A 12,504-nucleotide genomic window follows, 5' to 3' on the forward strand; every position below is an offset into this window, starting at 1 on the left:
GATATTTTAGCTAAATTTGAGGGTGAAACATCGGAAGCCTTTACAAAAACAGAAATACAGGATCTATATTTACAATCATACATGTCGCACAGGTTCTCCTTTCTATGTGAATGGACAGTATGGTGTGTGTGTGTTCTGCATTCCACTACCAGAGTGAGGACATTGTTGGGAAGTGAGGACATTTTGGCTGGTCCCCAGAATGTCAGACTGCTGTTTAAGGGTGACGATGTGGTTTTAGGGTGGATTTTAGAATTGGGTGTAGGTTAGGGTCAGGGTTAGGGAGATAGCTGGAACATTTAGGGTTAGGTTCTGCCCTGGGGAATAAATTATGTCCTTGCAGAGATAGAAATACAGGGATTAGTGTGTGTACAGAGAGTTCTTGACTGACAACAGAACCCATAATTGTGAAACTCTGTTGAAATGGACAGTTAAGCTGTGTCTTATGACATAAATCCTATGTTATCTCATCAACAACATAAGTACAGTAACACCGACAGGGATGCAACCACACCACACTCTCCTCCATCCGCATCGTGAGATAATTCACTCATTATCCTCTACTTATGTTCAGACGATTGTCGAAGAGGTGACCTTTAGCAGCAAAGCTAAAAGAAAACAATCAAATTAAAAAGCTTAGCAAACACAATCAGAAAGTCATTTAAAAACATTCAAATCTCACATCATATTACGCAATGGGGTCTGATACAAACCCCGAGTTAAGCTGGTTTGTGTTTCATAACCAGCCTGACAAATGTGATGAGGCGTTCTCATTCTCACCGGTGCGTTTTAGCACCTTGTTTGTGGAACTTAAGTATGACAGAGAACCTTGAAAAGTTTCTTAAAGCCTCCTTTTGTTGACTCGTGACCCTTGTGTGGACTCGTGCTGTGGGTTTCTTGTTCCAGTGATGACATAATATTCCCGAAGAATGTCAAAAAACATAGACACTTTCAATTCAATTTGGAACCACAAACAAGAGAGGGTACTGATTTGAGATTGGCCACGACTGGAACCTGCAACCACCTCCTGACCGACCCCCTCAGTCCAAAACCAAGATCTGTCTTTCCTGTCTTTCTTCTGCAGGTGCCGATAATTCACCTAAAATAAAAGCATCAACATGACATTATTTGAGGGGGGGTGGTAAATCTCCTTTTGTGTTTTAAAATGTAAAGAAACCAAATATATTCATAACCACGGTCCCACTGTCATCTGCATCGAGCTTGCGGTTGTTAATCAGAACAGTTTAAATTGGTTTTCTTCATCTGTTTTCCCACGATTATCTATAATGAAGCTAAATAAAGAGCTGCATTCTTCCGTTGGTCGGTCCTTTTGCCTCCATATGTTGTCACAGAACATGAGTCATCCATTCACAGCCTTTCTTCCTCCTGCTGGCTGAATCCATGTTGACAGATGAAGGTTTTTGTTCTCTAATCTTACGAAAGTAAAAAGAGAAAAACATCTTAACTCTGGCTCCTCACTCAGCTTTACAATAATCTTGTTTTATTTTTTACTGACTAGTGAATTAATGAGTAAATGAATGAATGATGCTACTGATTAACTTTCTCCTCTTTTATTATACCTCTTCTTCAGGGGTTGAAAATGTACCAAATTTCAAAAAGGTGGAAAAAAAAAATTTATCATTTAAATAGATTTTGATTGCGTGATTGAACACAACTATTGTGTTGACCTGAACTCAGGACAAATGAATCCTGAGTTCAGGTCAAAATGACAAAAGGACTTTTTAAAAACAAATTTGAATGTGTTAGTTACTTGTTAAAGTAAAATGTATCACCAACTCATAAAAATAAAGATTAAGTTGTAAAAAAACTTCTTGATTAATGTCTTTTAAGTCATCTTGATGGCACAAAGGAGTGAAAGTGTTTAGGTAGTTATAACTACATTTATACCATTAGAAGAAGATTATTTTCGCACCAAATACTTTTTTTTGGAATTCCAAAAAATTCAACCTTCAAAAATGTGAGGTTTAAAACGTTAGCTTGGGAAGTTCTTTGCAACTTTGCAACATCTTCAGGGGGACGAACCCACATGTAGAAATAAAGTGTTTTTATATGAAGTGATTGATGAGCTGATTAAAATCTGATGTGTCACCCTGTGATTACATCATTTGGATGCCAGAAACTCTGTCTGAGGTTTGCATGCGAGTGAAGCGTTTCAAAAATGTGGCCCCTCCCACAATGACCTGCTTATAAAGAGCGAGCAGAGCAACCTGCTGCATCTCAGCACTTCAGCAGATCTGGACCAAACCGACACTTTGTGTTTTCAGCTCGGACGCCACCATCATGACCCCGTTCTTCTGCTTCCTCTTGGTCCTTTCCCTGGGGACCCTTCCGACAGTGAGTGTCACCAACGTTCCATGTGGCCTTGGTTTGAAAGTGTGCTTTAAATCTGTTAAAACCCACCGAAACATTTGAAAACTCATGTTTTCGTTTCTCTTCAGGGTGACTCCCGCAGTGTGAATGTAATTGCAGGTGAGTTAAAAACCTTGAATTGGATGGTGGGAACGCTTTCAGTGGAATTGGTTCTGACTGTTATGACCTGACTCTGCCTGCAGATAAGCCAGAGGACCCATACACCTCCATGGTCATTGAGAACGTCAACAAAAACTCCAGTAAGGCAGATTTGTGGCAATGTGTTATCTGTTTTAAGAAATGTCAGATCTTCCTTTAATTTGAAGTGGTTGGAATGAGGAGAGTCGGTCAGGATCCATCAACGGTGTTTGTTGTTCTGCAGCTACGGCGCTGGAACACGGGGACATCAGGAGGTCATGGCGCAGGAACGCGGCTCCCTGCGCCGCTGCAGGCTGCAAGTGGCCCAAATCCCATCGTTACGTCTACGTGCCAGTCAGAATCTCCTCATCCTACTGTAGGTTGCAGCAGATTGGGCGGGTTAATCTTCGAGGAACATTTTCCTTCTTCTTTGGATATAAATGTGTTTTTATGTAACATTTGTGGCTTTTGTGCGACCGCAGCCAGAGAACAGCAAAACCTCATCATTACGGCACTGTTGACCTTCCACCAATCCACCTGCATCCGTTTCATTTGGAGGCAGTACCATCACCGCGACTACCTCAACTTCTTCTCTGGATCCGGGTAGGATCTCACACACGGACACACACAAGAAAAACAATAATGAACCTGTGCTTACTTAAATTTATAGAAATATTCATGAAAATAAGACCTTGAGTTTCAACAGGGAAGTTGATGAATGGATTGTGTGTTTGTTTGTGTCAGCTGCTGGTCCTACGTTGGTCGTCAAGGGAACGAACAGGATGTGTCCCTGCAGGCCAATGGCTGTTTGTACCTTGATGTGGTGCAGCATGAGGTTCTCCACGCTCTCGGCTTCCATCACGAACAAGTGCGCTCTGACCGGGACTCGTACGTACGAATCCTGACTGAAAACATCCTCCCAGGTTTGTGCGGCCACACACACGCTCGTGTTTTCATTGTTTTCCCTCCGGTCATTTAACCCGTTATGACATTCTTCTCTCTCTTTACAGGCTTGGAAAATAACTTCAGGATCGAGCAGACAAACAACTTGAATACGCCGTATGACTTCAACTCTGTCATGCAGTATTCCAAGTGAGTGTGTGAATACACACGTAGTTCAAGTGTGTGTGTGGGGATCCTATTCTTGATGCTCTTTTTCTCCTCATGAAGCACTGCCTTCTCCAAAAACGGCCAGAAAACTATTGTCTCTAAGAGCAATCCTGACCTGATCTTCGGCCAGGCCAGAGAGATGAGCCAGAACGACATCGACCGTGTGAACCGGCTGTACGAATGTGGTGAGTGTCCGTTCTGCCCTCAACCTCAGCAGTGTCCTTATCTACAACTGCCTCGGCGTTAATGTCCACTTCTGTCCTGTTGGAAACAGAGTGAGGATGCAGGAAGGACGCAGAGGAACCCTCCACTCTCACGAGTGCACAAACGAATTTCGTCTGCCTAGCATCAAAACTTTTAAGAGGATTATCTGTTGCTTTTCTGGGAGCATTTCTGTGGGTGTTTTTCTACTGCTGAGGATGTTTGCTGTTTTCTGTTGTGTCTTTCACCATAATCTGATCAGCAGAATAGAATTTTTAAAAAAAGAATAATTAGGCAAACTGATGCTTGTTATGATCCTGAAATAAAACACTTTGAGCAGCAACCAGAGTGACGCTCTAATGTCTGAGTGAACACACATTTAAAAAAGAAAAAAATGAATCCACTTCGATAAGGGTAAAATACAGAAACAGGACCTACGAACATGACTGAGTTTGTAACCTATACACAAAGGATTTGGGCATTCTTTAACTTTTTCCAATAAAGCAACAACACTGCAAAAAAAATAGGTCTTTATTAACCACAAAAGTCAGTTTCTAAACAAAAATCACGCACATCTTATACTGCAAAGCTGATACGACAACGTCGCCTAACCTGATTTTCCTCTTTGCTGAAAGGGGAATTAGGAATTACTGAAGCAAAGTATTTAATTAGTCATCAGGTGAACTTAATCCCAATAAGATTTTTAAAAAACAATTAAAGTCATATTTTAATCTGAGTCAGTGAGTCAGACACGAGAGGACGACTGAACAAATCCAATTAACCCACTCAAACAGGCAATAACTGTTATGTCAGATGTGGCAATATTTTAGAATTGTGTTTGATGACTGATGCTACAGTTAACCTGTCTACAAACCAGGCAGGAAATCAGACAGACAATATCACCATGGAGAAACCTAAAAAAATGGGAGGACTTGTTGTACAAATGCATGTAATACAGCTTTATCCTAATTGGAGGACTGATGGGAGCTGATGCCCTGACTGGCTACAAATGTCTGGGCCCCCTGGTGGGCAGGTGCCAAATAGCAGCTTTCTAAAAGACTGTGTGATATAGCGTATTTGGGAGGAGTGAAGGCAGTTTCCAGAAACCAATCACTCAGATCACTGCTGACGTGTAGAGAAGGGATGCTTGTCACAGAAAGATCATTTCCCTCCCTGTTTGTGTGACAGACCCGCGTCATCATACGTGAGCGCTGGGACTCGACTCGTCTCCCGGATCAGCTCCCAGCAAAAACTAAAATTAGGCCCCAGCAGGAAGGTGGTGCTTCACAGAGACGTTTATTTTCAGAGATGTCTCCTCTTATCTAATGTGCCGCAGGCTTTCACACACCAGCACATGGAATCAATGTGTCTGTATGTGTGTATGTTTACTTCCTAAAACAAGTGTGTGAGCGACAGAGGGAAGACAATTCAAAGGACCAGAAATGTCTGCAATTAGTATTATTCCTTCCCACCTTCAGCAACTTGAAGAATTATTGGTCTCAAATTGAATAAATCATAAAGCTGAAAATGTTCTGCACTGCAGCCCCGCCCCCAAAAGTAAAAGGGAGTACCACAATAGAAGGGCTTAACAACAAGAAGTTCTCCAGAGAAGGAAGAATCAGTCACAAATCCATCTCATTAACCTTCAACAGAGTCAGAAATCAGCTTTATTGTGGTTTTCTACGCCTTCACTGTCCGAGTGTCTTTACTAGATTACTGGGAGAAGGTCGGTTATGATTTGTGTTGCAACTAAAGAACGCTTTCATCTCAGGTGTTGGATCTCTCTCCATATCCTTCATCCTCTGTACTGGTGGTACTGTTTCTGTGGAAGAGGCGCGCTCGGACTGCAGAGTCGTGACACGATTCTGTTTATAGTTGTGGAATCTCGATGAAAGATTCCCACCTAGTCTCGGTTTAATGAACCTCCTTCATTAGTCTGCAGGTTCCAGGAGATGGAAAAGTGTCGGAAAGCAAAAGAACATGTCTGCTCTGCTGAGAAGTGACCTTTGAGGAAGCCAAGAGTGTGAATGTACGCTTTTTACAGAACTGTGTGTGTGTGTGCGCGCGCGTTTTAGTATACCATCCACCTTCACTATCATATTCTCTCCTCTCCTCCCTTAATATGCTGTTGCTAAGATACCAGTCGTTCATCTTTACTCCTCCACACATAACCAACAGCACATGTTTTTTTTCTTCCTCTTGAGTATCACACACACACACACACACACACACACACACACACACACACACACACACACACACACACACACACTCACTCACTCTCACACACACACACACACACACATGCAGAAACACGCTGTTATTCAACCTTTCTGTTTACCGGGGAGGTTAGAAAGGTTGTAACCTTTAAATGTAAAATTTTTACTTGGAGAATCAGCTGGTGAGTCCAGTAAAGAGATCAGGACTGAAGGTCTGGTTTTGAATCTGGATTTTCAGAGCTTCTATTCTAGGTCGGGCAGCAGTGCAGCCTGTGTCATGATGCACTGGAGAAGATGAAGGAATTCCTTGTTTAACTTTTGCCACTAAGCATTTATTACTTCCTAATTTCGAACCACCAAAATGCCGTGACTGCAGTTTGAAATCGAGCATCTCTTCTTCTGCCTTCGCGTTCCATGAAATCGTAGCTTCTTACCTCGCGGCACGTCTTGCATCGCCCCTTTGCATGTCTCTGCATCACTCATCCGGGGTGAGAATGGCTTTGGCTTCTCCAGGGACTGGAAAAGAAATGTTAAATGGCAGACTGGAACCTGGCGTGATTCTGCCTCATACCCCACATATCAGCATCACAGCCGTGCTTTACCAGATGGATAATCACTCTGTCCTCAGCAGAAATCTACGGCATGAGGCTGATAAATAAATGATAAATACTTAATTCAGAGACACAGCAAAGGGTATTTCCAGCTGCTTCGTTTAGTTACTAATGCTTTATAAGTAGGTAGTCTCAAGTAGGTTAATCGGATTTCTGGGAAAGATGATCATCAAAGCACTTCTACATGTTGAGGTTAGCATTCAGTGACCTATTTTCTTAACGTATTTCTGCACTTTCTTCCCTTTTAAAATGATCCAAACGAGGTAGCAGCCCTCTAAGATGACACATAGGAGAGGTGTGTTTTCTGAAATCAGCATCACGTTTTATATTTAACATAGTGACGTGACACATCCAACCTGCTGTGATGTATAAATGATCCGTCCACCCCCCCGCCACCCTCCAAGCACAGGTGGATATGAATGCAGACCCTCTCAAATGAACAGAGGTTTGCCTCTAAATCCTGTTTCACCAGATGCCATAGTCGTGGCAGGCGGAGATGAACCCACGCATGAGTGATTGTGGCCATTGCTACAACGATGTAGCAGTTTATGTATGTGCCATGTAATGAATATTACACAGCTGGATAAATGGTGGGAGAGGTGTTCTAGAATCTGTTTGTTTCGAGATTCTCAGGAACAAACATTGCTGTAGAGAGGAAAAGTTAACGTTAAGAGGTGGGGATGGGATGGCGGGGTGTGAAGGGTGGTGGCAGCTGGTGAAAAAGAAATATCAAAGTGAGGTGGAAAGGTGAGAGTGGAAGAGGGTCCCCGGCACTGAGCAATAATCTCATCCCGGTGGGTGTTGTTACAGCCTGGGAGCCTTTGATACGTGCCTTTAAAGGACATCGTAGGCATGTCAGGTGTGTAGAAAGAAAAATATGCAAGGCCGAGGTTAAAACCGTGATGTTGCTAAAGCTTAGTCTTCATCGGCCCACAGCCCGGGCCCCCTTTGTGTACTGCCATGATTTTAGCTTATGATCCATCATATATTCACCCAATATAATCAAATGTCATCACTATATCTGTGTTCTATGTAAGCATACGTGGGTGTGTTTTCAAGTGCAGCAGTCTCAGAACGCTCTCACTACTTAATCATGCTGAAAGTGCCGTTCGCCATGCTGAAGTTTTAACAGCGTGAGTAGGATATAGGAATGCTGCGTAAATATTGTGCAGGACAAGCAGATATCTGTTAGGTTGCCGGTAGCAGTCCATCCTATCTCCTAAACCCAACTTCTGAACAGGTCAGCATGACCTCAACCATAGTCGACTCTCATCTTTGAGGGGCCTGGACTCAGGCAGAGAATTTACCGAGAAAAAATCCGATGTTCCTAAGTTGAACGTGATTGTAAAATTTGTCAGACGATACATTCCATAGCTGGGTACAAAAACTGACTGGAGCGAACGGGGGCATAAGGCATCATCCGGAGAGGTACAGTTGGTTCAATGAGTGCTCAGGTACCTCAGAGAATGGAGGAGGTGCTGCGGTTCCAGTTGAGTGACTTTTGCCTTTGACCCATCACTAGGTTCTGATCTGGTAGATCTTTGCTATTTTACCTTTATTACCTCTTCTGATTGATTTTGCTACTGCAATCCTGTTCGATTTTTGACTTTAATAAACACTGGATGATTTTGAGGACAAGAACAATCTTTTGGGACTCTGTGTTGCATCTTTTTGACACGAACACGCAGACAGGTACCTTCTGAGAGGGAAACCCCCCTCTCCCTTTCCACGTCCTCCTGAGATGTCTCTGAAATAAGTCCGATTTCAGCCACTATACGACACTGAGAGTGTAGTGGTTTAGCATGCTAATGCTGCTAATGCTGGCTTCAAGGAGAGCAAATGTTTGCATATAGTGTAAGTGCAAACCGTGTATTGTCTGTGTTATTAATACAGTATTGAAATATCAGAGAAGTCACTATTGGCTTCTCCCTCATACTGATCAGTTGGGATAGTTTCCTCTTTGTCAGTAATATTCTTCGTCAGTATCAAAGTTACTGTGAGTTATCTTTAGAAAATTAATTGCATTGTACAGTATATATCCTGTTATGAGCTTTTGTGTGGTTCATTATACATATGCACTTCATTGGACTTCATATGGACTACCTTATACTTGATGAAGTGTAATATAGGCCGATGTGGTGAATTAAAGAGAAATGGGAAAGGCACAGTGACAACCTGTGTGTGTGTGTGTGTGCGTGCGTGTGTGTGTGTGTGTGTGTGTGTAGCCTGGTATATGTCAGAGGGAGGGCAGATGATGGCTGCTGTCTGGATCAGGGGCTTGATCAACGAACTCTGTAATTGGACTCCGAGGGGCTCCGAGGTGTGCCTCCAGGATTGAGATTATGCTGTGTGAGATGTGCCCTCCTTGACTCCTGGAACATTCCAGTCTCATGTCTGGTGTAAGCAGGTCACAGAATAAGAGCACGAGCACTGGAGTCAGAATCTCTCAGCCCAAACGGTCACTCACAGGGACAACCTTTAACGGGCTGGTTGTCTCTGATGGGTTCTGCTGTCCTTTACTGGGAATCAGTGTGCAGACATGGAACACTTTAGCAGAATCTGTCTCGATGTGAAGGGTTTCACTTTTTCCATCTGAGCACTGAGAAATGGGATGATAAATCAAAGAAAACGAGTTCAGAAGAGCAGATGTTCACGAGGCTCCGCGCTGGGGTGAGGTTGTGTGGTCGGCATGATAATTCCTGCTTTAAAAGGCAGCCTAAGGCTGCAGCGACGGAGGAAGTCGCCCTGCACGTCCTCCAGTTCGCTCTGTGATCCTGCAGATGTGCAGGTGCTGCAGTGTGACAGCAACTGATTCAACAAGCCCGAGTCGCTCTGTGGTTTTGTGCTGCTCGTCCCTGATGTATCAGTGACGTCACACAGCCGTGAAGTTTTGTCTCCTGACTTCCTGCTTTATTTTGTAATCTCTCTCTCCTTTTCCCATTACCTCGCGTGTTACCTCCCTGATTCCTAATGGTTTACACCTGATCAACTTCACCCTCATGCACGTCTCCTCCTGTCCAGTGCCTAACTGTTTCTTCCCATCATGCACCACGGCCAGCTTTTTTTTCCATTTTGTTGTGGAGCCGATTGACTTTGTTCAATAAAGTTGTCAATTGCTGACCGAGTGAGAGTCCCGGGCCTGACAATTGAGCAGGCAGATGAAACGTTCCCATGGCAACAACATAACAGACGTGCTGTTGTCTCCGTACCACTGGACTCAAATCATGTCCATCGATGCTCAGAGTGAATCTGCATATACATAGAAATGCACGAGTACGGAAAACGTCGCAGTAGCAGGAAGAATGTGACTGACGTCCTGGAATCCAAACAAAACCAACCAATTTTACAACATACGACTTATAAATGCAAGTATTTTAAATGCAGAAACTACAGGAAGGTTTGCTAGGAGCAAATTAGGCTGTGTCCATCTCTAATGGATTCTGTGGGACTCGCACACCTGCTTCACTGCACCGATGAGACTGCGTCCGTGTCCAATTTGCATGTGCATCTGTGTCTAATGACTGGCTGCTGGGTTCTGACTGCATTTGTTTATTAAGAACACACACTGATGGCACCAGCTGTTTGATGTCTGAGCTCGCCAACACAACTGGTCAATTAGAATTCAACACCATGTGTCAAGTTGCTTCGCCATGTGTGTGAACACTGTGGTGTGTGTCCTTGGAGATAAAAGATGAAATATTGGAACTCCTGAAACATGACATTAAAACTTTTTGAGAGGGTTTTTTTTTGGACTTTAGAAAAACAGTTTTGATATTTATTGCAGTGTGCTGCAGTGGCCGATTTGCGATCGATTGAGCCTTAACAAGGACCCGATGCTGGAGCCTTTGGAGCCTTTGGAGCCTTTTATGACTGAGCCCAGTCTGGATGCCTGAGCTAGTTCAATAGTTGGTGGTCGGGGGAACTGCAGAGCCGCAACTTTAAACTCTCCTGTCACTTCTGATCAGGGCGATGAAGCAGAATGCAGGCAAACAGGGCTGCAATGTGTCACAGAGGCTCCTGCAATATCTGAAGCGCCATAAACTGCCCTTCCTAACGCCTGCAATGACGGCACTTTGAAATTTCAAGCTGGAGTCGAAGAAGAAAATTAAACATCTGCTCATGCGGCAGATTCCGCTTCTAAGGTGTTTGGATGCAAGTTGATGGATGGATCGTCCCTCTATTACACAAATATAATTAATGGATCATGCCATTTGGATTTATTCCCATAAAAACAAGCTCTGAGGAAATGCATTGACAATCCTTTTGTGTGGTGGTTAAATCAGACAGTTTATTTTCAGCATATATGCCCTGAAAAAATTGACATCAATAAAAGTACTGACAAAAGAGATTAAAACAAGTTGTCAAAAAAACAGAAGAAAGAGCTGTTATTAAGTGATGCACCTGAAAAATGTAGTTATTTATACCTTTATATTAGCTCAATGTTTGGTTGGTTTGATTCAGAATTTAGAATTATTTATAGTTTGATAGCAGGTTTTTGCATAATTCTAATCGAAATAAGATCTCAGTCAGAGGAGTTTTCAATGTGTGCAAATGTGGAGAATTCTAACTGCATCACTGCTAGCAATGGCATCATAGCAGCTAACTTCTTTAAAATAAACTGTTGGTTTTTGGCTCTAAAGGTTTACCCTAAAGATGAAACTGGAAAGAACGATGATGTGGAGATTTCCTCGTCTTCATGATCAGAACAATGCACTCCAAAATGCAGTCCAAATGAGCACAGGGGCTTAGAAGTCCAAAATGTTTATTCTCAAAAGCAGTGATGGTACAACAGAGAAGAGACATTAGCAATCTCAAGGGAGTTCCGAGGATGAACTAAAGATCTTATGCCTGTGTTTGTCTTTTAATCCTTGAAATCCAGGCATTGGGGACCACCCTTTACACCTCTTTTGCCTATATAATTTTAAATATGTTGTTTCTATTGGTGGATTATGTTAGGCGCTTTCTCTCTGCCCCTCCCCTTCTGTTCCCTTGTCTGTTTCCATGCTGGGCGGTGCTGCTTCCTGGTTCACTCCCATTATGTGATCTACACACCTGGAACTCATCTCCAGTTAACAATCTACACCTGCCTGTTTTATAAGGACCGCTCCCAATTCCATCTTTGCCAATTCGTTGTTCAACCCTCCATGCCTGCTCATTCAGACGTCTGTTTGTGCCGTCCAGCCTGTCCGACGAAGAGTTTTTCAGCTATGGTTCTTCGTGGGATTCTCAGCCTGTTCCGATGAAGAGTTTTGCTAACTTTGTTTCATTGTGGAATTCTGCTGCCATGATTACTTTGATATGACTCCATTGTAAACATTTTCTATTGGTGTCTTCCTCCTTTGAGTCTTCTTTGTGTCTTTTCCCCATTTGTCATATCTACTGGTGTCAGGAATGCTTCTCTTTGTTTAAAAAAAATAAAGTGTCTCTGTAACTATCACCCCCTGACACTGATGACACCATGCAATATACAACCCATCACATTTCATACATCCTCGAGACAGTTGTGTATCCATATACCTTCAGCTGACGTTTCTGGAGACATTAACCAGAAACATAACTCTCTTAAAACATAAACTACATGTCTTGAGCCCCTACCTTCGATATGACCACATTACACTGGCCACATACTTTTAAGCTGAACAAAAATGTAAATCTTTTAAGCTAAGGAAAAATATTACACTGCAATGGCAGCAGTCATGCAGCAAGTAATATCCTTAAACTGCTGCCCTGTCACAGCTTTTCTGTCTAGAGGAACTAGACGGTAATTACCATGTAATCACCCAATTATTACTGTAGCTAATAATTGGGTGATTCCACGGTAATTACCACCAAATTACAACAAATGTGACAAAGTGTGG

At 42.9% G+C, this 12,504-nt stretch overlaps 1 protein-coding gene across 1 annotated transcript; it reads left to right on the top strand.

Moving 5' to 3' along the window:
• Positions 1-2,286: 2,286 nt before the first annotated feature.
• fgc6ast1 (astacin like metallo-protease) lies at positions 2,287-4,154 on the top strand. Its single transcript, NM_001078626.1, is given in 9 exon segments — positions 2,287-2,352; positions 2,457-2,487; positions 2,571-2,627; positions 2,750-2,881; positions 2,988-3,108; positions 3,250-3,428; positions 3,516-3,597; positions 3,676-3,800; positions 3,890-4,154. Coding segments are annotated over 9 exon segments (786 nt in total). The 5' UTR covers positions 2,287-2,298; the 3' UTR covers positions 3,895-4,154.
• The last annotated feature ends 8,350 nt before the right edge of the window (positions 4,155-12,504 follow it).

This window comes from Takifugu rubripes, chromosome 13, assembly GCF_901000725.2.
Source record: "Takifugu rubripes chromosome 13, fTakRub1.2, whole genome shotgun sequence".
Classification (NCBI taxonomy): domain Eukaryota; kingdom Metazoa; phylum Chordata; class Actinopteri; order Tetraodontiformes; family Tetraodontidae; genus Takifugu; species Takifugu rubripes.